Raw genomic sequence first — 27,027 nt, forward strand, 5'->3', positions numbered from 1 at the left:
TAGGCAACCTCTGCAGCTGTTACCAGGCCTAAGGAGAAGGTTGCCCCAGTTCTGGTCCTATGAGAAGAAGTATGGGGCCAATCTCAGCTAGGCACATCTATGTCTTCAGCAGGACCTTAGAGTGGACTTCTTATGTTATAGGGCCCTTAGGCTGTGTTCACACATTTGCAGTTTTGTTGCATTTTTTTGTTTACATAGTAAGAGTCGAATTTATTATATGGTTTTGCAATTTTGTTTATATTGACTGCCTGGGCTTTGCCATGTGATCAGTATTACCAGGCCTTGGCATGTGATCAGCGTTACCAGGTTTCATCATGTCATCAGCATTACCAGGTTTCATCATGTGATCAGCATTGCCAGGCTTCATCATGTGATCAGCATTATCAGGCTTCATCATGTGAATTGGCATTACAAGGTTTTATTATGTGATCAACATTACCAGGCTTCATCATGTGATCAGTATTACTAGACTTCATCATGTGATCAGTATTACCAGGTTTCATCATGTGATCAGCATTACCAAGTTTCATCATGTGATCAATATTACCAGGATTCATCATGTGATCAGCATTACCAGGCTTCATCATTTGATTAGTATAACCAGCCTTCCTCATGTGAAAAGCTTTACCAGGCTTCATCATGTGATCAGTATTACCAGGCTTCATCATGTAATCAGATTGATTGATTGAAGGCTTAATTGATTGGGCTTAAGCGCTAATGATGGATTCTATCTATCTAGTTGCAGGAGATGGTCTCCATAGACCTATAATAAAGTGTTTCTCCTGTAACTGGGCAAAGCACAGCCACATACTTCTCCCACCTTCTTCAAGTAATCGGTGGGGGTCTGAAAACCTATCAAAGTTTGTAATGTCACAAGTTCAGCTATATAACATGGATCCTTTAGGGCTATGTTCACATATTGTATTTTGGTCATTATTTCTGGCAGTATCTTGTTAAGTATATGTAGCCAAAATCAGGAGTGGAAATGACAGGGCAAAATTATAATGGAAAGATTTTCACATTTTCTGTGGTTTCAACCCACTCCTGGTCTTGGTTGAAAAAATACTGACCAAAAGACTGTCGGAAATATAATAATAATAATAATAATAATAATTATTATTATTATTATTATTATTATTATTATTATTATTATTATTATTATTATTATTATCATTATTATTATTATTATTATTATATATGTGTGAACATAGCCTAAAACGTACCATTACAATCTATAACATTTCTGGTTTGAAGAACCAACTTAGAAACATTGGGCACAGCTCTTAGGTCACATGACTGTCAGTGGGCGGAGTTAAACTGCTGTCTATTTCCAAAAGCAACCAGAGACATTTTAAAAACAGCCATTACTATAGATGTAAAAAAAAATAAATAAATTGGTAACTCAAAATGAGTCCGAAAACAGGAAAGCACACAATTTGTAAAGCCGCTCCATTCTTTATGTGGATTTAAGTGGTGAAATTGTGTTGAAAGTTGAATTACACTGTTAATCTAGGTGGAACCGAAAATATTTAAATTCCAGGAAATGCGCGGCTCCAAGTTTATCGCGTTGTAGATACGCTCCGACACAAAGTAATTAGTATTTCAGCTTCAGTTTTAATTACTGGAATTCTTATTTCTTTTTGTACTTTCCAAGATCTGGGGCAGAAAAGTAGCTGGCAAGCATATTACACTGAATGGCAGAAACTGTATGTATCTGGCTGCCGACTCGGCCACTCCAGCCAAACTCTGGTGAAAGTGAATGGAGGACTGTGAATTGGTACGGCTCGCATCATGCGGAGCTAAGTGCCAAAGACTTAAGTTGCTGCAGATGTCTTGGACGAGGATAAGGTACATGAAGGAAGGAGAAGGTCTTTAACAAAGTGGTACTGGCCCATTATCAAGACATTAACCCATTACTAGCCCTCCTGGACCAATATATATACATCATTACTATTGTATTAATCATTGTGGGAAGGGGTTACGCCTGATTGTAATACATTATGGGCCCAAAATGGTCTTCATGAAACACATTCTGGCAGAACCTGGTCCATTTTGAACACAATTTGCTGAGAAAAATGCATAATACGAATGTGTTACTGAAATTCCTGCAGGATTTCGGCATGTAATCTGGAAATAATGATGACGTTAAAGAAGAACATGATTATTGTAATTTGTTTTTATATGTATTTCTGCCTACAACTGTAACACTAAGGGAGTCTCCTGCCAAACATCCTTGTGTGTACATCCTCAATGCTGGGATTTTTTTGTAGTTCTTCACATTTCTTACTATGTGAACTACAGTACTGCTCCTATACGGTATACAAGAATATATCTACTGTAATACTGCCCCTATATACAAGAATATAACTACTATAATATTGCTCCTATATACAAGAATATAACTACTATAATACTGCTCCTATGTACAAGAATATAACTACTATAATACTGCTCCTATATACAAGAATATAACTACTATAATACTGCTCCTATATACAAGAATATAACTACTATAATGTGATACAAGGTGAGAGCTAGATGGCTGGCACTACGGGGAATCCCACACCGTGAGCAGTGCTATGGACGGCTAGCTCCTACCTGGATGTGGTTGCGGCTAGTGGAGGTGCTCAGCGCCAAAGGAAAACAGTCTAACATGGAACAGGTAGAGAAATAGAGGCGGTCACTCACCACTTATTGTGTCGAAAAAGAGTCCTTTATTTGTCCAGGAATGAACGTAGCAGGGAAGGGGGAAGGTGGAGGAGCGGGTGCAATCAGACGAATGTTTTCGCGGTCTCCCGCTTCGTCAGACCTGACGAAGCGGGAGACCGCGAAAACGTTCGTCTGATTGCACCCGCTCCTCCACCTTCCCCCTTCCCTGCTACGTTCATTCCTGGACAAATAAAGGACTCTTTTTCGGCACAATAAGTGGTGAGTGACCGCCTCTATTTCTCTACCTGTTCCATAACTACTATAATACTGCTCCTATATACAAGAATATAACTACTATAATACTGCTCCTATGTACAAGAATATAACTACTATAATACTGCCCCTATATACAAGAATATAACTACTATAATACTGCTCCTATATGCAAGAATATAACTACTATAATACTGCTCCTATATACAAGAATATAACTACTATAGTACTGCCCCTATATACAAGAATATTCCTACTATACTACTGCTCCTACGTATAAGAATATAAGTACTAAGTAATACTGCTCCTGTGTGCAAGAATTACTATTAAACTGCCCTGCTATTTTCAAGACCTTATGGAGATAGGGAATCTGATGCAAAATCTACTTAGCCCTATATACTGTGTATATATATATATATATATATATATATATATTTAGTACTGATCATATTTAGGCCCTATTAGGTTCTAGGGGCCAGGTGCTCCCCTAATAGTTACCACCATGATCCGGTACATGTTTTCCATGCAGTTCTGTGAATTCCTCAGTACTGATGGGATCATTTCTTGGCCCTCTTCCTTCCCTGTCCATTCTCCTTATAAGATTAGAAGGAGAAATACAAGGGACGCCGGAGCTTACGTTCAGCAGTTTTATGATAATGAAGTAAAGATCATACATGAACATTAGAAGAACATTTTTGCTTTTCATTACAGTAGAATTACAGGATAAGTCCTCAATCTGCCACATCCCATTATCAGGGCCCTCCTGATGAAGCCGTCCGTCTTGGCTTGTTCTTGAGATGGTCTGGTGACAATCATGGCGAAATCGGGGATTATTACCGTTTTACAACGCGGGTCCAAGCCAAACCAAAAGTATTCATTTCCTAAAGAATAGCTGGAGATTGACATGAAAGAGACGCACATGGTGCCGGCAGCTGAACAATGCGCTTGTGGTGCCAAGAAGAAGAGAAAAAATAGGTTTTTGTTTGACTGGTTCTGGAATGCTTCTGTTTTTATGTGATCGCCGGCTTTGATGTCCGCGTTATATCTCCAGACTGGCCCGTTGCGTTTGTCTTGGCAAAAACCAAGAATGCCATTAAACAGACAATTTCTAATAGGAATTAAACAAGGATAGCTTTATTAGTCATCCTGCATGTTATTTTGATATGGGAAACAGTTCTATGTTGACACAATGTATTCATATGATTCCCAGAATCTGTAATTCAGGCTCTTACCGTCAATGCTGAACAGCTGCTTCTAGACAATACGCCTCCATAGTCCTCGGTGATGGTCACTATTGCTGCTCCACTGAGTTTGCAAACAATTTTATTGATTTCCTATTGGTTAAAGGATTAAAAATCCATGGAGCCCTTGAAAATATATTGGGGGAAATTTATCAACACTCGTACCCCAGTCTTAATTACCCCCCCCCCCCCATTCACTGCCGAATTCCCCCCATTCACTGCCGAATTCCCCCCATTCACTGCCGAATTCGTGCCTCCTACCCTGCCTTGCCGCTTTACTCTTCTCTGTACCTTCTCCATGGATTACACCAGGCCCCATCTTGATAAATGTGCCCCATTGTGTAGATCCTGCTTGTTCAGTGTCTGTTTCGGATACTGGTGGCTATATTTTAAAGTGTCACTGTCATTTAATTTTTATTTTTTGCAGAAACCAATAGTACAGGTGATTTTAAGAAACCTTATAATTGGGTTTATTAGCCGGAAAAATGCATTTTTATCATGAAAAAGCAGTTTAAAGCTCCCCCCCCCCCCCTGTCTTCATGATTTTCTATGGAGATGGGAGGGGGGAGGGAGATGAGGCACCAAAACAGGACAACAAAGAGTTAAATTACAGCTACTTCACCGGATATCTCCTCTAAGGTCAGCACTGACCTCTGTGACCTCTAAATATGGCTTTAGGGTATATTCACACGGGCGGTCTCGCAGCGAGATTCTTGCTGCGAGCCCGGCAGGTCCTGGCAGTTCCCATACACTACATACTTGCTGCGGTCTAAACGACCGCAGCGAGTATGTAATTATACCGCCCTTAACCCCTTCTGCTCCCCCGCTGTAAGCATACTTTACCTGTCCTTGCTGCACGGGTCCGGCGTCCTGCTCTCCTGTCCGGCCAATCAGTGTGTTGCCCAGCCGCAGCCACTGATTAGCCGGACAGGAGAGCAGGACGCCGGACCCGTGCATCAAGGACAGGTAAAGTATGCTTACAGCGGGGGAGCAGAAGGGGTTAAGCGCGGTATAATTACATACTCGCTGCGGTCGTTTAGACCGCAGCAAGTATGTAGTGTATGGGAACTGCCAGGACCTGCCGGGCTCGCAGCGAGAATCTCGCTGCGAGCCCGTCCGTGTGAATATACCCTTAATGCAGCTCCCACTGTGTAATCCTTTGTTCACTGCTCTCTGCTGGCGACTAATCTCCCTCCTGCCCCCTCCCCTCTCCATAGGTTAGACAGGGCTCGACTGATCTAAAAGAGTCTAGATTTCATGATAATGAGCAGTTAATGAGAGGGGGGGGGACCTGGAAAGTCTTGAATGCAGATAATAGCATATTTGCCTAATAAACCCAATGACAAAGTTTCTTAAAATCGCCTGGACTATGATTTCTGTAAAAAAAATAAACCGCCAGTGACACTTTAAGGCTATGTTCAGTCTGTTTTACTTCTACTATGTTTTTTTTTGTGAGTTTTTGTATCCCTAAATCTCTGATTTGTCCCGACAGATATTTATTTGACGCTTGATGAACCAATGAACAATATAACCACGTCGCTGGGCCAGACGGCAGAGATGCACTGCAGGGTGTCGGGGAACCCTTCCCCTACCATACGATGGTTAAAAAACGATGCTCCCGTCGTGCAAGAACCACGAAGGATATCCTTCCGTGCCACCAATTATGGCTCCAGACTGCGGATACGAAACCTCGACACAACCGACACCGGATACTTCCAGTGTGTGGCCACTAATGGGAGGAAAACTGTCTCCACCACCGGGGTCCTGTTTGTCAAATTTGGTAAGTTTTTGATAATATCCTTTCTCTAGTGTTTATACACCATTCATAGTTTGGATTAATATATCATCTTATTTTATTTCCAGGTCCCCCTCCTACAGCAAGTCCTGGCTCAGTGTAAGTAACACATTCTTTAAATTGTGACATGTTGTATCTTGTTACCTTAAAGGGAATGTGTCACCTAAATTTTCTTTTACTGATTAGTCAGATACTAAAAGTTGTTATTTTACTCTAATCTGTTTCTATTTTCTGACTGTAATTTTTATTTGTAATTTTGCCTGGGCTGCTCTTAACAGCATTTAGTGACATGCTTTACAGCAAGGCTTATGGACATAGAGGACAATAGACAGACTCCGTCCCCTTGAGATGAATGTGAAACATTACTGAGCGCGTTCTGTGACCTGTTAAGAGGTCATTCCATAGGGAGATGCTTTTGTCTCCTCTATCAACTGGTGTCACATAACGCTGCAATTCTGTACAGATCACTTTACAGCAGCCTCTTCTTATCACCACAGACACAACAGGAAGTCTAAACTGGTGAGAATGAAAAATGTAAGATATTAGAATTACTTTATAATATAGATAGAAAAATCGAAAATTTGAAAAAAATTTCACCAAAAATTCTCTAAAAATTTTTTTTTAATATAAAAACATTATTTAAACAATAAGTGATTTTCTGATGACACATTCCCTTTAAGAAGCACCCCAGGTTCTTTCTGTAGTCCTGAAGTACCACTCATTTAATTACTCTAACAGTCTAACTGTGGTCGTCAGCCTGACCCACAAAAAATCACAGTGTTTAACGTGTAAGAGGAAGTGGTCTGTCCTGGGTCAGCTGACTTTTTGTAAACTACAGGGTGACATCACCTATTAAAGTAAATGTACCACTTCCATTAGTAAAATAAATATTTTCGGACCACCCGATCCGCGCCAGCGTGTAGATCCTGGTGGAGCCAACCATTTTTTAATCCGTTGCCTCGTTCCGGAAATATGTGTTGGTTTCTATATATGCAAATTGGGTTGCTCTTCCCCTGGGTGATGCACAGCCTTCTGGATAAAATGCGTCCTCGGCCTGGCTCTGCATCACCCTGGTAAGAAGATATTGGTGCACTTGGGATGCTGGGCCAGTGTACCGAGGGACCCGATTTGCATATAGAGAAACCGGTGCAGATTGTGGGAACTGGGTATCGGTTTGAAGAATGGACAGCGCCACCAGGAGCTGCTGGTGCCGACCAGGTAATATGAAAATATCTTCATATGACCATACCCCCCCCCCCAGACTCCTCCATCCAACACCATATCTGTATACTGCTACTGCTATCACTATCAGGATATACATCTCCTTTGTGTTTACATGTTGTTGTTTTTTTTGTTTTTTAGTTTTTGGTTTGTTTTTTTCCTGTGAATTCCCCTAAATCTTGGCAAAATGGAGCTGCTTTAGTGCGATTGCGTAAATTGTTGTAAAAACACAATGGGGGACATTCACAAATGCTACATAAAACGTAAAACATTGAAGGTGACTTAAAGGGGTTATCCACATGGCCACTTTTTCCCCTCTCTTGTCTCCAGTTCAGATGTGGTTTGCAATTAAGCTCCATTTACTTCAATGAAACTGAGTTTGAAACCCCACCCAATCTGGTGACAAAAGAGAGGGAAAAGTGGCCATGTTTTTTTTAGCGCTGGATAACCCCTTTAAAGGGATTCTCCTTGATTAGAAAAGCACAGCTACTTTCTTAAGCACCAGCCCTCTACTCAGGTGGTGTGTGGTATTACATTTCAGCTCCATTCACTTTAATGGAACTGAGCTGCAACACCACTCTCAAACAAAGGACAAGAGTGGTGCTGGTTCTGGAAGAAAGCTTTGACAACCACTAACACATTAGAGAAAAGTCATCCGAGCCTGCCAACAGTATAATGTGTATGGCAGCCTCCTGATTCTCCCCTGGCCGTTGATGTTGGATTTCATTCAACCAGATAAGTAGAATATTGTAACAGTAAAGCTACTTATTGTAAGCATTGTATGCGTATTGTACAGAGGGGCAGAGGGGGCGCTATAGTGTAACATTCAATGACGCTTCACACTTCTGATAACTTTTACAAATCTTTACTTCCTATTACTGCAGCATTGCATCCTAGCCGGGTACTTTATATGAACATATTCTGTATATGAACATGGCTATGCCCCATTACCCCGCCACCCCTAGTCCAGGGCTCCACAGCTCCTTCTCTCCCCCCCCCCCCCCCCCCCCTCCCGCTGTAGTTTTCTCTCTGCCCTCCCAGTCCCCTTTCACTTAGTATAATGAGAAAAATATCCCTGAAGTGGTTGCTGAAAGCTGCCAAACTCTCTGCCTCCAATGGCCGACGCTGCAACATTTCTTCCCTTTAATATCCTGCCAATTTCCCTGGCACTACAGGGGTACGGTTTTTGCTTTTGACAAATATGGATGTATGTTTTAGATTTTATGTTTCCTAGTGGTGCCCAGAGTGCTAGAAGTGACATATACAATACATAAAAGACATTCTACCCGGGTGTCAGGGCCTAATGCCCCCAATAGCTCATTGCAGATGTCTCATAAATCATTTGCTGTAATGTCTACAACTTCATTTAACTATTAAGAACCTAAGAATTTCTGCTGGATTGAAATGTGTTTAGAAGCCAAACGCTCAGCTTTAGTCTACAGGCTGGAACTACAACTCCCAGCATGTCTTGTGAATGCCAGGACAGAATGTGGTTACTCACCTTGCATGGCTCCTGCATTGTCTTGGCTGTAACTTTGTGTTCCTCTGTACACTGATCATAGAGATCATAATGTGCAGGGGGATGAAAAGGAACGTGTAGCTGTAACTGTATAGCCAGACAGTTCTATCATCATAGAGATGACTGCAGGGAGGGGACAGAGAGGACTGTGCACTTGTAAATGTATCGCAACATAGTTTCTTTTTCTATGATCATTGAGATTAGTGCAGGGAGGGAATAGAGAGAGCTGTGCAGCTGTAACTGTATGATCATACAGTTCTCTCTATGGTCATAGAGATGAGTGCAGGGAGGGAACAGAGAGGACTGTGCAGTTGTAAATGTATCGCAACACAGTTTCTTTTTCTATGATCATTGAGATTAGTGTAGGGAGAGTATAGAGAGAGCTGTGCAGCTGTAACTGTATGATCATACAGTTCTCTCTATGGTCATAGACATAGAGATGACTGCAGGGAGGGGATGGAGAGGACTGCACAGTTGTAAATGTATCGCTCCACAGTTTTTTTTCTATGATCATAGAGATGAGTACAGGGATGGGATAGAGAGAACTGTGCAGCTGCAACTGTATGGTCACACAGTTCTCTCTATGCTCATAGAGATGAGTGCAAAGAGGGGACAGAGAGGACTGCGCTGTTGTAAATGTATTGCTCCACAGTTTTTTGCTATGATATGAGAGATTAATGCGGAGAGGGGATAGAGAGAACTGTGCAGCTGCAATTGTATGGTCACACAGTTCTCTCTATGCTCATAGAGATGAGTGCAGGGAGGGGATAGAGAAAACTGTGCAGCTGTAACTGTATGGCCACACTGATCTCTCTATGATCATTAAAGAGAACCTGTCACCCCCGGGACCGCGACTTTGTGTAAGCGGTAAGTATATGGGTCTGCACCAGGGGGTCGTCCGGGCTCTGTCCTGGCACAGGGGTGACAGGTTCCCTTTAAGTGGTGGGCCGTCATTATTGTGGCGAGTGGAGCTTGTGCGCCTCCCTGATATAGGGGCCTGGATGCAGCTACAAACACTATAATCCATTTAGCTAGGCAATCATGAGAGAACAACACATTATAGTTTTTCCAATTCTATTTGTAAACAAGAACATGCCAGCAAACTTACAAATCATTAGAAACACAAAGTATATTGGAAAGTTCCAAAACCTTTTCATGTAAAGTGATTAAGCTATATTATCCACACAAGGGCACGTGTCAGGGCATGCTGGGAGTTGTATTACACTATGATGGCCTTTGTGCTATTTGCCTATTATGACAATATAATTGTTTTTTCTCTCTTGTTTATGCGGAGAATATTTGGGCTGTTTTTTTTGCCTGCAGTTTCTGTCTGTTTCATCAGTATTTGTCTCTGCTTAATCATGTATGGGGATCGGGGGCACGTAATAGAGACTCTTCTGATGTGGATGGGAGATAATTCATTACAGCGGCAGGGAATTATTCCGGAATTGTTTTCATTTTAAGCTGAATGAGACTTAATTACTATATTTGGCCTCTCGCTAATAGAACCTAAGTGGAATAAGACAAGGACTTTTATACTTCTGTTCTCGGATGTCGGCAGCTCAGTCGTATTACTATTTATTATGATTAGTAGTGCTGTCATTATGGATCTTTCTAGGGTGCAGAGGTAGCAGTCACAATCGGCCCTCAGGGGGCCCTAACAGCAATATCATTATGATGGTTGGGGCTTCTGGTATATATTCTGAACCTGCCAAGAGCCTTAAAGGGGTAGTTCACAAAAAAGTGGTGCCAGAAAGTGCTACAGATTTGTAATTTACTTCTATTAAAAAGATCTTGTCTTACAATACTTATCAGCTGCTGAATGTCCTGAAGTAAGTGGTATTCTTTCCAGTCTAGAGAGCAGGTGAAGTTTTCTATGGGGATTTGCTACTGCTCTGGACAGTTCCTGACATGGACAGAGGTGGCAGCAGAGAGCACTGTGTCAGACTGGAGAGAATACACCATTTCCTGAAGGACACACAGCAGTTCATAAGTACTGGAGATTTTTTAATAGAAGTAAATTACAAGTCTCTGCCACTTTATGGCACCAGTTGATTTGAAAGAATTTGGTGAATAACCCCTTTAATGGGGCCATGATAAGAAGGGCCCCAAGTCCCCCCGTTTAAAGGAAGCCTTTGTCAAGCATATATGTTTCTGGCACATTGAATCTCTATGGGACTGATGAAGATAGCCATTTACATAGGGGGATGTGAGATCTTTGCTTTTATGATCAGTGGGGGTTCCAATGATCAGAAACCTGTGGGTAGGTGATATAGGGGGAGATTTATCAAACATGGTGTAAAGTGAAACTGGCCCAGTTGCCCCTAGCAACCAATCAGATTCCACCTATCATTCCTCACAGACTCTTTAGAAAATGAAAAGTGGAATCTGATTGGTTGCTAGGGGCAACTGAGCCAGTCTCACTTTACACCATGTTTGATAAATCTCCCCCTATGTGTGTATTTTTGAACAACCTTGTTAGGACCCCTCTATTGGCTAAAACAAGGCAGAAAAAAATGGATTCAGAGGATTTCAATTTGTTTCAATGGGGCCATGATATCAGCAAGACCATAGGCATACAATTGTAATGCTTAGAACCTGCAGTCTAAGGTGGTCCAAACAGTGGGAGGAAACACCCGCCCCTCTATGATGCCGCTCTATTGTTTCTTCAGCCTGGGGCAGTGCCCGGGAATAGAATGATGCTGTACATGGAAATCGGGCCGCGATTCAAAAAAACGACTGCGGCACCAGCTTCCCCGCACCAGTGTCATTCTATCCATTTTGCAGAAATCAATAGTCCAGGCGATTTTAAGAAACTTTGCAATTGGGTTTATTAGGCAAATATGCCATTATCTGCATTAAAAAAGACTTTTTCCAGCCCCACCCCCCCACCCCCTCATTCACTACTCATTATCCGGAAATCTCGACTCTTTTACATCAGTCGAGCCCAGTGTAACCTATGGAGAGGGGAGGGGGGAGTAGGGAGGAGGGAGATTAGTCGGCAGCAGAGAACAAATTACACAGTGGGACCTGTGTGAAAGCCGGTATTCAGAGGTCAAAGAGGTCAGTGCTGACTTCAGAACAGATAGCCTGGTGATGTAGCTGTAAATTTACTCTTTGTTGTCCAGTTTTGGTGCCTCATCTCCCTCCACCCCTCCCCTCTCCATAGAGAACAATGAAGACAGGGGAGAGTTTCAAACTGCTTTTTCTATGATAAAAATAAAAAAAAACAAATACAAAGTTTCTTAAAATCATCTGTACTATTGATTTCTGCAAAAAAAAATTAAATGACAGGTACACTTTAAAGCGTATGTACTCATGATACATTTACTGAAATATAATGGAGAAAAATGGCTACAAGGAATGTCTCTCATTCTGGAGGACCCAACTCGTCCGTGCTACTAACAATGACCGGTGTAATTCTACATTTCTCCTGTGGTGGTGCTGCAGGGACATTGAACACTTGCAGCTGGATTGTGTAACAGATCACAGCTAATCACCAGGGTCCCGCTATACTCCTGGGAGTACTTATTAGAAATGGTGACCCCCTTAGTTCCCGGTGTGCGGTCAGACTGTAGTGAATAAGATTTAATGATCATCCAGATGGTTCTTTACAGCTCTCAGCTCTGTTCACGTTCATATAAAAAGCATTTTACTCAGAGATTTTCCTTTATTCCAACATCCACCCACTGCATGGAGGCCTGTGCCAGTTTCGGGACTGGAAGAAAAAGGCAAAACGGAAATGTCAAGATTTGAAACGGAGCACATATGTATGCATGCTATGCATGCCGCACTGACACAATCCTATAGCAGGCATGGGAAACCTTCGACCCTCCTGATGTTGCAAAACTACAATTCCCATCATGCCTGGACAGCCAAAGGCCAGTGCCATGCCACACAATTGATTGCGCCTTGTAAAGGCTGTGCAAACCAACGCCAATCTCACTGACTGGAACTCGTTTGCAATGTTACATCACATAATGCATAAGGGCCCTAAGGGAAATAAAGGGCCCACAGCACGTGTGCTATTCCTGAACACATAGGGGGAGATTTATCAAACATGGTGTAAAGTGAAACTGGCTCAGTTGCCCCTAGCAACCAATCAGATTCCACCTTTCATTTTCCAAAGACTCTGTGAGGAATGAAAGATGGAATCTGATTGGTTGCTAGGGGCAACTGAGCCAGTTTCACTTTACACCATGTTTAATAAATTTCCCCCATATTGTGCAGGTATATTATCTCAGCCTGTTAGGGCCACGGCGGCGTCCCGTGCTCCGGACCGCCACCGCACCCTCTCTCCCACTTCTGCAGCAGCCGGTGTCCGTATGCAGGGACCCGGCGCTGCTGTTGCTTCGGGCCCGGGGGGCGCCTCACCTCACCGAGCTCCTGTCCGTCGCTGTGCCGGCCGGTGCGCGCGTCCCCGCCTCCTAGGGCGTGCGCGCGCGCGCCGGCTGTCTCAGATTTAAAGGGGCACTGCGCTCCTAATTGGCTTGTATGTCAATCACTTCCCTATAAGTTCCAGCCCTGCCCCCTTCCAGGTGTTGGAGCCTCTACATGCTTCCCATAGCGTTTGGCCCAGCTCCCTGTTGTTCCTGATTCCTGTCCGCTACCTGGTCCCTAGTCCTTGTTCCTGATTCCTGTCCGCTACCTGGTCCCTAGTCCTTGTTTCTGGTTCCTGCTCCTCTGTTACACTATTGCTCCTGTGTTCAGCCTATCACCTGCGGTTACGCCTACAGACCTCTGCCAGCGCCATCTCCTGTCTACTGCTCCTGCCACGCCTCGCTTGCCGTCACTAGCAACCAAGCCAGGGGTAGCGACCCGGGGGTCGCCTGCCGCAGCAAGTCCATCCCGCCGCAACCAGCGGCCCCTTAGACTCCGCTCCCTGGTGAGGTTAGTGCCATCGCTAGTGACGGTCCAGTGGATCCACTACTCCAGGCGTTACAGTAGGCTCCAACCATGGATCCCGGCGAGGTGCCTGATATCCGTGAAGTAGCCTGAGTGGTCGCCCTGCAGGCTCAACAGATCCAGCAACAGTCACAGCTGATCCAACAACTGACTGCAGCCGTACAGCAGCATACCACAGCTCAGCAGTCTTCACCTCCTGCAGCCTCTTCAAAACTACGACTGGCTCTCCCAAGTAAATATGGAGGTGACCCCAAGTTGTGCAGAGGATTCCTGACTCAATGCACTATGCATATTGAACTTCTAAGCAGTCAGTTTGCCACCGAGCGCTCTAAAGTGGCTTTCATCATCAGCCTATTGGAAGGTAGAGCTCTGGCTTGGGCCACACCGCTGTGGGACCGTGATGACCCTGTTGCTGCTAATCTCCGAATCTTCCTGGCTGAGTTCCGCTTTGTCTTTGAGGAACCTGCCCGTGCGTCTTCGGCTGAGACTGCTCTCCTTAATCTATCTCAAGGAACATCCTCCGTGGGTGATTACGCCATCCAGTTCCGCACCCTGGCTGCAGAACTAGACTGGAATGAGGCCGCCCTAATTGCCACCTTTAAAAAGGGCCTGTCCAGTCGAGTGAAAGATGTGCTCGCTGCCCGAGACCTTCCTACCTCCTTGCACGAACTCATTCAACTGGCTACCAGAGTTTACACCAGGTTTTCCGAGAGAGAGGAGGAGGTCCGGCAAGAACGGCGTTTGAGTCTGCCCCGTCGCCATCCCCGGCTAGCACCGGTGTTCCAGAATCCCGTTGCTCCTATGCCCCAGTCGTCTCCAGACGTTCCTATGCAGGTGGAACGAGCTCGCCTGACGACTGATGACAGTGCCCGTCGACTGGAGCTGAATCTCTACCTCTATTGCGGTGGCGCTGATCACTATCGGCAGAGATGTCCCCAACGTCCTCAGCGTCCGGGAAACGCTCGCACCTAGATGTCTTGTCGGCCAAGGAAGCGGACGCTCTTCCACCTCATCGGCCCTATGATTGCCCTATAGACCTTCTTCAAGGAACTTCTCCTCCACGTGGTCGAGTATACCCTCTCTCTGTGCCCGAGACTGAAGCCATGTCCTCCTACATCCAGGAGAACTTACAGAAGGGCTTCATCCGTAAATCCACGTCTCCCGCTGGCGCTGGATTTTTCTTTGTGCATAGACTACCGGGGCTTAAATAAGGTGACTGTTAAGAACCGCTATCCTCTTCCGCTAATCCCGGAACTATTCGACCGTCTCCGTGGAGCTAGGGTCTTCTCCAAGCTGGATCTCAGGGGAGCGTATAACTTGATCCGTATTCGTGAAGGAGACGAGTGGAAGACCGCTTTCAACACCAGAGATGGGCACTACGAATATCTGGTCATGTCATTCGGCCTATGCAACGCCCCAGCGGTCTTCCAGGAATTCGTGAATGATATATTCCTCTATGTCTGCGTCATTGTCTATCTTGACGACATCTTGGTCTTCTCCCACGACCAGCAGACCCACCTGTCCCATGTACAGCAGGTTCTACGAAAACTACGGGCCAACCATTTGTATGCCAAGCTGGAGAAGTGCGTTTTCCATCAGCGCAGCCTGCCGTTTCTTGGATACATTGTCTCCGACCAGGGCCTACAGATGGATTCAGCCAAGCTCTCAGCTGTTCTCCAGTGGCCACGTCCTGTGGGACTCAGAGCTATCCAACGTTTCCTTGGATTTGCCAACTACTATCGGCAGTTCATCCCTCACTTCTCTACCCTGGTCGCACCCATAGTGGCTCTCACCAAGAAGAAGGTGGATCCCAGACGTTGGCCTCCAGAGGCCGAACAAGCCTTCAATAGCCTAAAGTCTGCCTTTGCCTCTGCTCCTGCTCTAGTCTGTCTGGATGTCTCCAAGCCGTTTTCTCTTGAAGTCGATGCATCTTCTGTGGGTGCAGGAGCCATCCTCTCGCAAAGGGACACATCAGGCAAGACCAGAACCTGCGGGTTCTTTTCTAAGACTTTCTCCCCTGCCGAGAGGAACTATACGATTGGAGACCGTGAACTCCTGGCTATTAAGTTGGCACTGGAGGAGTGGCGTCATCTCCTAGAGGGTGCTAGACATCCCGTTAACATCTACACGGACCACAAGAACCTCCTCTACCTCCAATCGGCTCAACGCCTCAATCCCCGGCAGGCCAGGTGGTCCCTCTTCTTCTCTCGGTTCAACTTTACCATTCATTTCCGTCCAGCCGAGAAGAATATAAAGGCCGATGCATTATCCCGAGCATCTGATGTCATGGGGCAAGAGGAATCCCCTCGTCACATAATACCTCCCGATCGCCTAGTACCAGTTGCCACTTCTACTCTGCAGAGACTGCCTCCCGGTAAGACTTATGTGCGCCCCGCACTCCGAAAACGCATCTTGAAGTGGGGTCATTCCTCTTTGGTGGCCGGGCATCCAGGAGCTCAAAAGATCGGGCAATTGATCTCCCGTCACTACTGGTGGCCCAATCTCCTTCAGGATGTCAAGGACTTTGTGGCTTCCTGCGCAGTCTGTGCCAGGAATAAGTCACCCCATCAAAGACCTGCCGGCCTACTTTTGCCCTTGCCAGTCCCTGACTGTCCCTGGCACCACATAGGGATGGACTTCATCACGGACCTACCTCCATCCGCGGGCAATACAGTCATTTGGGTGGTGACTGACCGCTTCTCTTAAATGGCTCACTTCGTGGCCCTTCCTGGACTACCCTCTGCTCCTCGTCTGGCTCAGTTGTTCTTCCGACACATCTTCCGCCTGCATGGACTTTCTCTTCACATTGTGTCCGACTGAGGCTCTCAATTTGTCTCCAAGTTTTGGCGTGCACTCTGCTCGCAGCTCCAAGTGAAGCTGGACTTCTCATCTGCCTATCATCCCCAGACCAACGGGCAAGTGGAGAGAGTCAATCAGATCCTGGGTAACTACCTACGTCATTTTGTTTCCAGCCACCAAGACAACTGGTCCGATCTACTTCCATGGGCAGAGTTTTCTTATAACCATCTGGACTCGAGTTCCACAGGCAAGTCTACTTTCTATGTGGTCTACGGGCATCACCCTCGTCCTCCTCTGCCTCTCTCTCCATCATCTGAGGTTCCTGCCATGGAGGAATTGATCTCTGACCTTCAGTCGATCTGGGAACAGACTCGACAGTCCTTACTCAAAGCCTCTGAACGCATGAAGGACCAGGCTGATAAGAAGAGGAGACCTGCCACAAATTTTCATCCCAGGTGTCAAAGTCTGGCTCTCGGCCAAGTATGTCCGTCTCAAGATTCCCAGCTACAAGTTGGGTCCTCGATTTCTTGGTCCTTTCCCAGTGCTAAAACGCATTGACCCAGTCACCTACAAACTCCGTCTACCCCCTACTATGCGAATCCCGAACTCCTTCCATGTCTCCCTCTTGAAGCCAGTGGTCCTCAACCGATTCTCCAGTAAAGCTTCGTCCTCCACTCCACAAGCCGTCTCTGACGACGTATACATTGTTGAAGACATCCTAGCGATGAAAACTGTCAGAGGAAGACGTTTCTTCCTAGTGGACTGGAGAGGTTTTGGTCCTGAGGAGAGATCCTGGGAACCCGAATCTAATATCCTGGATCGGGATCTCATCAAGGAATTCTTGCAGACCAGAAAGAAGGGGAGGCCAAAGGGGGGGGTACTGTTAGGGCCACGGCGGCGTCCCGTGCTCCGGACCGCCGCCGCACCCTCTCTCCCACTTCTGCAGCAGCCAGTGTCCATATGCAGGGACCCGGCGCTGCTGTTGCTTCGGCATCGGGGGGCGCCTCACCTCACCGCGCTCCTGTCCGTCGCTGTGCCGGCCGGCGCGCGCGTCCCCGCCTCCTAGGGCGTGCGCGCGCCGGCTGTCTCAGATTTAAAGGGGCACTGCGCTCCTAATTGGCTTGTATGTCAATCACTCCCCTATAAGTTCCAGCCTCTACATGCTTCCCATAGCGTTTGGCCCAGCTTTCTGTTGTTCCTGATTCCTGTCCGCTACCTGGTCCCTAGTCCTTGTTTCTGGTTCCTGCTCCTCTGTTACACTATTGCTCCTGTGTTCAGCCTGTCACCTGCGGTTACGCCTACAGACCTCTGCCAGCACCATCTCCTGCCTACTGCTCCTGCCACGCCTCGCCTGCCGTCACTAGCAACCAAGCCAGGGGTAGCGACCTGGGGGGTCGCCTGCCGCAGCAAGTCCATCCTGCCTTGCGGCGGGCTCTGGTGAAAACCAGCGGCCCCTTAGGCTCCCTGGTGAGGTTAGTGCCATCGCTACTGACGGTCCAGTGGATCCACTACTCCAGGCGTTACACAGCCCCATTCACTCGAATGGCACAGAGATGAAATTCTCTGCCCAGAATCCAGATAGCAGCCGAAGGGGCATTGGCCCCTTCTTCCTCTAGATCCCAGCGATCAACATATTCTAGCAATATCCATCAATGACTTGAATACCACCTTAAACACTACAATCTCTGGTTGGAATTTTTTTGAAATTCAAAAAATGTGAAAAATATTTTTATTGCATAAGATTTAGTCTGGTCTCGGTGTGACCTTCCGGCGGACGCATTTCCATCCCCTTCAGGATTAGTGTTTTGGAGGTTTCAGCTACTTTCAGATGTCATTAATCAGGACGGTGTTTGTGCTTCCAGGACCACCTGGGCACCGGGGAAACATAATAGGGGACCGGCGAGAACAATGAAGGTTCTGGAACGACAATGCAGGCCATTGTTGTAGGGACGTGTCAATCACAGAGCAGGGACCTTTGTATCCGTCTGTTTCCACACACCCACGGCCTGGGGAACGTGTTTATCTGGCCTAATAAAAACATTAAATGGGGTCGTAAATCTCTTCCAGCCCAATATACTTTCCGCCGCAGCCGTACATTATGAAGCATTTAAAAAGCCCTTAAAGTGCGTGACAATATAATTTACCCTCTAAGGTTATATATAATAAATGGAAATGGTAACGTAACCAATTGTCTCATCACATTTAAGGGGAAAAAAAAATTCATTTCAGGTCCAACAAAAAGGCAATTACGAGGTGTTACATAATATACTCCTATAATTAAAACCATACAGAGGACGGGGGCCTGGTACGGAACGCGCCTAATCCAGTCGCCTCCATTACGTTCTGTATAAATGCTCTTTAAACCGCGTTTGGTTTTATTGATCTTGTTAACAACAGGAGGGATGTGGTTTTGTCTGTGGTCGCACAAAATCATTCTCACGTATATGCTCGTATTTGTGTTCAACCACATTACATGCTCATCTGTGAGTTCTTTCCTTCCAATGAGACTAAAGGTCGTTGTTTGGCCCCTTTAAATTGCGGCACTGGTGGTTTGTTAAAGGGGGTTCCATACTTGTCAGAACCTAGCAGAAAGTGTTGTTTCTCTGCAGCACCCCCGTAGGTGAAATAAAGCATTACATGGGGCCCATTTAAAAAATAATGGTGTGTTTACACAGACAGATTTATCTGACAGATCTTAGAAGCCAAAACTTGGAGCAGACTATAAACAGGGATCAGGTCATAAAGGAAGGACTGGGATCTATCCTCTTTTCAAATCCATTCCTGGCTTTGGCTTCCAAAATCTGTCAGATAAATCTTTCTGTGTAAACGCACCTTTAAAGAAGTGTACCTGTGACAATTGGCCCTTCCGGATCAGCAGCAAGATCCTCTGCTAACCCAGAAGGTCAGGTCTCCGTGTATACCGAGACACAATCAGATGATGATGCATTATCAGCTGACTGTGTCTCTGTATCTGTGGAGACCCTACCTTCTAAATTAGCAGAGGATCTCACTGGTGATCCGAAAGGGCCAATCATCAAGGGTACACTTTAAACCGCAAAAGGGGTCTGAGGAGCAGTGAAATTATTCTTACCTCAGGTCTTCTATCTGTCTTCCCCAGTGCCGCTCAGCCAATCAGTGGCTGCAGTGGTGTCCCTCCTAAGGCTGGGTTCACACTATGTATATTTCAGTATAGCAGTTATTTACTGTTATATGGCGGCCATCCACTCAATTTCAACATTGTGTGAACAGATCCTTTCTGTGTTTTTAATCCACTCCTGGTTTTGGTTGCAATATGAGGACCACAATACTGACTGAAATATTTGTAGTGTGAACCCAGCCTTAGATTGTCCAATTACTTCAGGACAGCTCAGGTCCTCCAGGAAGAGAGACGCTCTTTTTAGCTACTCTACTCTCTGATATAGGATCTTGATTCAAAGAGCCTTCTAATACCTCAAAATTACCTATTAGAACAAGGATTTACTACGTTTAGGGTTGTACTACTACTACTACTACTTATGACCTCTCCCCTAAATATTTTAAGGTATTTTACAATCATTTTGGTTAAAAAATTTCCCCAAAAATAAGCTTTTCTCAGGACTGTAAGAGAATATTTGTCATCTGAAATAGAACGTGCCACCACCTGGGAAATTAAAGGGGTTATCCAGTGCTACAAAAACATGGCCACTTTCTTTCAGAGACAGCACGACTCTTTTCTCCAGTTCAGGTGCGATTTGCAATTAAGCTCCATTCACTTCAATGGAACTGAGCAGCAAAACCCCACCCAAGCTGGAGACAAGAGTGGGTCCGTCTCTGGGAGAAAGTGGGCATGATTTTGGAGCACTGGATAACCGCTTTAAGGGAGTATTCCAGGAAAAATCTACTTTTCCGCTATCCACAGGATAGGAGAAAAGTAGGAGATTGCAGGGGGTCCGACCTCTATACCCCCTGCCGATCTCTGTATCGCGCCCCAGCTTCTGTGTAATGAATAGAGCCATGGGTACGGCATGTGACCTGAGGCTCTATTCATTGCCATGGAACCACGGCTCCATAGAGCCGCGGGTCATGTGCCTTACCCGCGGCTCTATTCATTAAACAGAAGCCGGGCCTGATATGGAGATTGGCGGGGTGTACAGAGGTCGGACCCCCCACGATCTTCTACTTGATTTGATTTTTCCTGGAATACCTCTTTAGGCTATGTTCATGCAATGTAACTTTTTTATTAATCACGGCCATTGTTGTTGATTTGCAACAATTGCTGTTATTAATACAAAAGTTACATTGCATTGCAGTCAGAGGGAATCCTGGCCAGAGTGTATACACATAGTATGTTAGTTTTGTGCACTGACACAACACTGACAGCTCACACAGTGGAGAGTGCGGCTCAGACTTGTCGGCTATGGTGAATTGGGATGCGGGTGCACACGGTTGCGTCCGCATCTTTATTCAGCACACATGAAGTTCATCCAGCCGCTACTGAAGTACCAGCTGGGATAAACTTTACTGACACTGGCGGTTCTGTGACTCCCGGGTCACAGAACGGCCTGTGTCTTACAGTGTGAACTCGGCCTTAAAGAAGCAGTTCACCAAAAATTTTTATTGGCCCCCTTGCTGGGCTCTGGCACGTATACTCATGGCAGGTGATAGGTGTCGGCACCATTCAAATCCGGCGCACGCTCACGTCATCGGCTGCTGTGACCTCTCTTTTGTCTCCTGTGATTGAACGCCGGAAGTCACGTTTTAGAGTGCATTCTCTATGGAGGAGTGTGACTTCCAGCGTTCAATCACAGGAGACAGAAGAGGGGTTACAGCACCCGATGACGTGAGCGTGTGCCGGATTTGAACGGTGCCACGGGACCGAAAAAAAGGCGCGCCATGGGACACTGATGACCTGCCGTGAGTATACACGCCAGCGCCTAGTGAGGGGGGCCAATAAAAATTTTTTTTTAACTGCTTCTTTAAGGATTATATGCTGCCCATTGAAAGGATCGTGGACATGGACGTACTTAGTCCTCCAGAAAGAGAGACACTCTTTGTTGTTGTTTACTACTCTAGCTAACTTATTGGGGTTATAGTTTGCTTTCCCCTTCCATTATTCCCTAATAGAATGATGGGTTTTCTAATTGTTTACAAGAATTTCCTTATAGAACTTCTGAGCCTGTCCATTTATCCTATGAAAGGTCTATAGGGGTTTACACCCCTATGAAGAAATGGCTTAGAATAACTCTCAGCAGCAGCATGGCCAATCTCCTGATCTTACCAACATCCTCTTCTCCAGTGGTCAGATCTCTCTAGATCCCTTTCTTTGCATTGACCTAATATTATGTTGTATACACTAGAGAAAAATCCAGCAGCATGGCTTTCCGTACTTTTGTCCGTGCAGCGAGTCAGGAATTCCAGCAATCTTCTTTCTTCACCGTGTGGGATGAGAACGTCCAGAAATTTGATACAAAGCTAGAGAGATATAGAGCAGGACAGGAAAATCTCTGAGATAAAGCCATCTCCAGGAGCTCATTTACGGATCAGCGTTTGGACCTGCACCAATATCCTGGAGACAGAACGCACAAGGAGTAAAGAAACCAACATCTACATATGTTACAGGATGCATAAAATATGACCCTCCGGAGGTAGGAGATCCTCTACACCACAGAGCGGACAGCTCCAGAATACATCTTCATTATGGAGCTTATAGCTTCTCCACCATGTTCTTTTTTAACTATTTTAAGGACTAGGTCTACACTGAGAAACAGATCTGAGTATGGCCATTGCCTCCATAAAACTCAATGCAACGTGATACATTTTGAGGCCATGTTTACATTTAGTAAAACACCAACCGTTCTGTGACCCGGCCGTATCACAGAACGGGCGGTGTTACTGAAGATCATCCTGGCCGGTATTGCAGAACTTCACTACTAATGAATTTGGATGCATGCGCATCAGTGTGCATCTGAATTCCCCGCTGCACACAATGAAGCGTGCGGCTGGAGCTGCACGCTCCATTGTGTGAACTGACAGTATCTCTGCGGCCGCCATTCAATGAAGAGCGGCTGCAGAAAACTGACATGTCAGTTTTTTGCGGCACCACTAGCAATCCCGGCCAGAGTGTATACTATGGGGGGGGGGGATTTATGAAGACCGGCGTATATTAAGCCCTGCCCCTTTTTCTCAGCAGGATTCTCTAAGAGACATACGCCTCTTAGTGAATACGGCTGACCGGGCTCCCGAATCTGCGCCCAGCATACCAAATCAAGTGTAGATTTGCTTTATGATTTGCTCCTGCGAGCAGGCGTATATCATGACAAATGAGGTGCGCCTCATCACGCCCCAGCACACTCCGCCAGGCCGCCCATCAGGCGAGCGGGGCACACGGGAGGCGTATGCCAGGGAGAAGGGGCGAATCTGCACCTTCTCCCTGGTGTACGCCTCTGGCGTATGTTTCGTAGATCCCCCCCCTATGTGTATACACTCCAGCCGGGATTCCCTCAGCTGCAGCACAACGTAAGTAAAGTATTAATCACGGTCATGTTGCAAATCGGCAACAACGTCCGTGATTAATACTTTACTTACGTTGTTTGAACATAGCCTGATAGTAGATTGAAGTCAGGAGGTTACTGCAACAGAAAGCTGCTTCTCAGCCCCAAAACGCAGCTTGAGATCCAGTTTTCCCAACATTTGACAGTGATGAGTGTGCAACCAGAACAGTGAAGGGAGGTCCCAGCCACAAACAAAATAGACCGAGATCTCCTTTTTAAAAAAAATTGCTTGTTGTCCAGCGAAAAAGTTTTTCTTTCAAATGAACTGGTTATATAGATTTGTAATTTACTTTTATCTAAAAATCTCAAGTCTTCTTGTACTTATCAGCTGCTGTTTGCCCTGCAGGAAATGTTGTTTTATTTTTAGTCTAACACAGTGTTCTCTGCTGACATTTCTGGCTGAGACAGGAACTGTCCAGACCAGCAGCAAATCCCCATAGTAAACCTCTCCTGCTCTGGACAGTCCTGTCTCGGCCAGAGGTGGCAGCAAAGAGCACTGTGTCAGACTGAAAATAAAACACTTCCTGCAGTACATACAGCAAATAATAAGTACAGGAAGACTTTAGATTTTTAAATAGAAGTAAATTACAAATCTGTATAATTTCCTGAAACCAGTTAATTTGAAAAAAAAAAAGATTTTTGCTGGATAAGCCCTTTAAGCTCCACAAAAAACAACCTGAGATCCAATTGTACTTGACCATGATGTCATAGATGGATTAACCAGATCATTGGGGGGTAGATTACTGTAACAGAAAGCGGCTTCTCAGCCTGAAATCCCATTTTATCAAAGTTTTGACCCTGATATAAATAAGTCAATCCGAAAAGTGGACGGAGGTTACTGAAACAGAAAGCTGCCCCTCATCCACAAAAAAACAGCCCGCTTAATAAACATTTGACTGCAATTTGACCTTGATGTCATAGTAGGGGTCACCCCAGCAACCAAGGAAGACTATCATGCTAAATATTTTTTTTTTTATTTTTTATTTTAGTGTCCCTTTAAGAATGCACGGTGAATGACCTCAGGTTACGGTATCAGCAAATCCTGGTTGTGACCATACAATGTGAATGTAGCTGTGGGGTGGAATAATGGCCATTTAATGATATATTATTGCATATTTAGTGCAGCTCCGGCAACTTTACCTTTAATGTATAATTTTGACATTGGAATTAAAAAGCTCCAATGGTGATTATTAAGCGGCTTCCCAATGTAAATCACGTAGGGAATGGGCCCAGTCTGCTGTGTCCTTTAGAGTTCATAAACCTCAATCATTTTCCAGTTGAAATATATGTTTTGTAGGGGGAGGTGGGGGGGGGGGGGGGGAGTTCTGCTCCGGTTGAGTTAATGAAGCATTCTGGGAGAAGCAGTTAGAGCTGTGTGTTTAATAAGTTATAATCAATGAGATGTGAAGTTCTCCCGCACACTCATTCACTTGTCATTGAGAAAGCAGCAATCTTGCGGCAGCTCTTTAAAAATGAGAGTCAAGATGAATTCCAGATGTGTCCCGGACTCTAATTGACCAGTGGCTGCAGCGCTGTCTCAACTCTCCGCAGCACAGCCATTGCTGTAAACATCTTAGGACTGTCATTTAACCCTTAGAATACCACCCGAGACTGAGGCCACCACAATGAACCAATTGTGTTGTGTTCAAAACTGCTTATACGCCATGGATCCATGGAAGGAAATTCTGATACGGTACAAAGTAATCTACATAATGATAGATAAAGTCATAGTAGGCTGATTTAGGGTTAGTAACAGGAGGTGTCTGAATGATGATCTGTAGAGATTAAAATTATATTTGTGTATTGTAAAATATGTTGCTTGAGAAATAACTAATCAACATAAAAATTTGAGTCATTTTGTAAAAGTATTACATTAATGATCTTGTACTGACGCAGGTTGCATCCTCTATTATACTCCAGAGCTGCACTCACTATTCTGCTGGTGGGGTCACTGTGTACATACATTACATTAATGATCTTGTACTGACGCAGGTTGCATCCTCTATTATACTCCAGAGCTGCACTCACTATTCTGCTGGTGGGGTCACTGTGTACATACATTACATTACTTATCCTGTACTAATCCTGAGTTACATCCTGTATTATATTCCAGAGCTGCACTCACTATTCTGCTGGTGAGGTCACTGTGTACATACATTACATTACTTATCCTGTACTGATCCTGAGTTACATCCTGTATTATACTCCAGAGCTGCACTCACTATTCTACTGGTGGGTCAATGTGTACATACATTACCATACATTACATTACATATGCTGTCCTGAACCTGTATTATACTCCAGAGCTGCACTCACTATTCTGCTGATCGGGTCACTGTGTACATACATTACATTACTTATCCTGTACTGATCCTGAGTTACATCCTGTATTATACTCCAGAGCTGCACTCACTATTCTGCTGGTGGAGTCACTGTGTACATACATTACATTACTTATCCTGTACTGATCCCGAGTTACATCCTGTATTATACTCCAGAGCTGCACTCACTATTCTACTGGTGGGTCACTGTGTACATACATTACCATACATTACATTACATATGCTGTCCTGAACCTGTATTATACTCCAGAGCTGCACTCACTATTCTGCTGGTGGGGTCACTGTGTACATACATTACATTACTTATCCTGTACTGATCCTGAGTTACATCCTGTATTATACTCCAGAGCTGCACTCACTATTCTGTCTGTGGAGTCTCAGACATCTCAGGGGATTCCTCTCTGCTAGGGACCCTTGCAATATAATTGCATTCTTTACCGGAAAAAATAGCTGTGATACAAAGCCTATATAAAGCAGACAATAGAAATAATTGTCACTTTATAGATTTGCTATACATGTGATGTCAAGTTCTCTTTATTAAATCTTACCTAACTGCTTTCTGCCTGGAGCTGGTGTACGATGCATCATCTATAACATATCTGCAGTTTTGTAGTACAGTATGTATAAGTGGCTATAAATCATTGCAGATACATTATTATTACCAGCCACATGTGAGGCCAGAGGTGGGAGGAGGGGGGAGGGGGTTAACAAAAACTTGTACCAGTTTTAAGAGATGTGATTAATTGTGGTCGGGTCGTTTGTGGTGAAATAAATAATTACCTTTAAATGGAGCTCCCATTGACTCCTGCGGTTAATATGAGCATTAATGTGACCTGCTTCACAACACACAGTTTACAGCTTTATTTACACTGCTGCAAAATGACCCTGTGTGATTGAGAGTAAATTGTCAGAAATTCATGTGGTGTGTAGACAGCAAGTGTGAGAGAAGGAGACACCAAAACTATAGGAGCATCTAAGCTACTAATGCTGCGTGACTTACTATCTGCAGCAGCTTCAATTCTATTCCTGATGTTCTAATTCTCCAGCTTATTAATAGTAAGCTTTTAATACTGCCCCTAAGTGTAAACATATAACTACTATAATACTGCCCCTATGTACAAGACTATAACTACTATAATACTGCTCCTTTATACAAGACTATAACTACTATAATACTGCTCCTGTGTACAAGTATATAAGTTCTATAATGCCCCTATATACAAGAATATAACTACTATAATACTTCTCCCTATATACAAGAATATAACTACTATAATACTGCTCTTTACATACAAGAATATAACTACTATAATACTGCCCCTATATACAAGAATATAACTGCTATAATACTGCCCCCTATATACAGGAATATAACTACTATAATACTGCTCCCTATGTACAAGAATATAACTACTATAATACTACTCCTATATACAAGAATATAACTACTATAATACTGCTCCTATGTACAAGAATATAACTACTATAATACTGCTCCTATACACAAGAATATAACTACTATAATACTGCTCCTCCTATGTACAAGAATATAACTACTATAATACTGCTCCTCTATACAAGAATATAACTACTATAATACTGCCTCCTATATACAAGAATATAACTACTATAATACTGCCCCCTATATACAGGAATATAACTACTATAATACTGCTCCCTATGTACAAGAATATAACTACTGTAATACTGCTCCTATATACAAGAATATAACTACTATAATACTGCTCCTATA

The 27,027-nt window shown here is 44.6% G+C and overlaps 1 protein-coding gene across 3 annotated transcripts in view; it reads left to right on the forward strand.

Annotated features, from left to right (window-relative positions):
- Positions 1–27,027, forward strand: part of ROR1 (receptor tyrosine kinase like orphan receptor 1) — a 192,839-nt gene that overhangs the window by 132,625 nt on the left and 33,187 nt on the right. For 2 of the 3 annotated variants that reach the window (XM_069981375.1, XM_069981376.1), the window contains exons 3-4: positions 5,656–5,943; positions 6,027–6,057. In XM_069981375.1, coding sequence (XP_069837476.1) covers positions 5,656–5,943; positions 6,027–6,057 — 319 coding nt within the window. Of the gene's footprint in view, positions 1–5,655; positions 5,944–6,026; positions 6,058–21,965; positions 22,027–27,027 lie in introns of those variants that run through there. The other variant, XM_069981377.1, reaches the window with a different exon arrangement.

The sequence above is a fragment of the Dendropsophus ebraccatus genome, chromosome 8 (genome assembly GCF_027789765.1).
Source record: "Dendropsophus ebraccatus isolate aDenEbr1 chromosome 8, aDenEbr1.pat, whole genome shotgun sequence".
Lineage (NCBI taxonomy): Eukaryota > Metazoa > Chordata > Amphibia > Anura > Hylidae > Dendropsophus > Dendropsophus ebraccatus.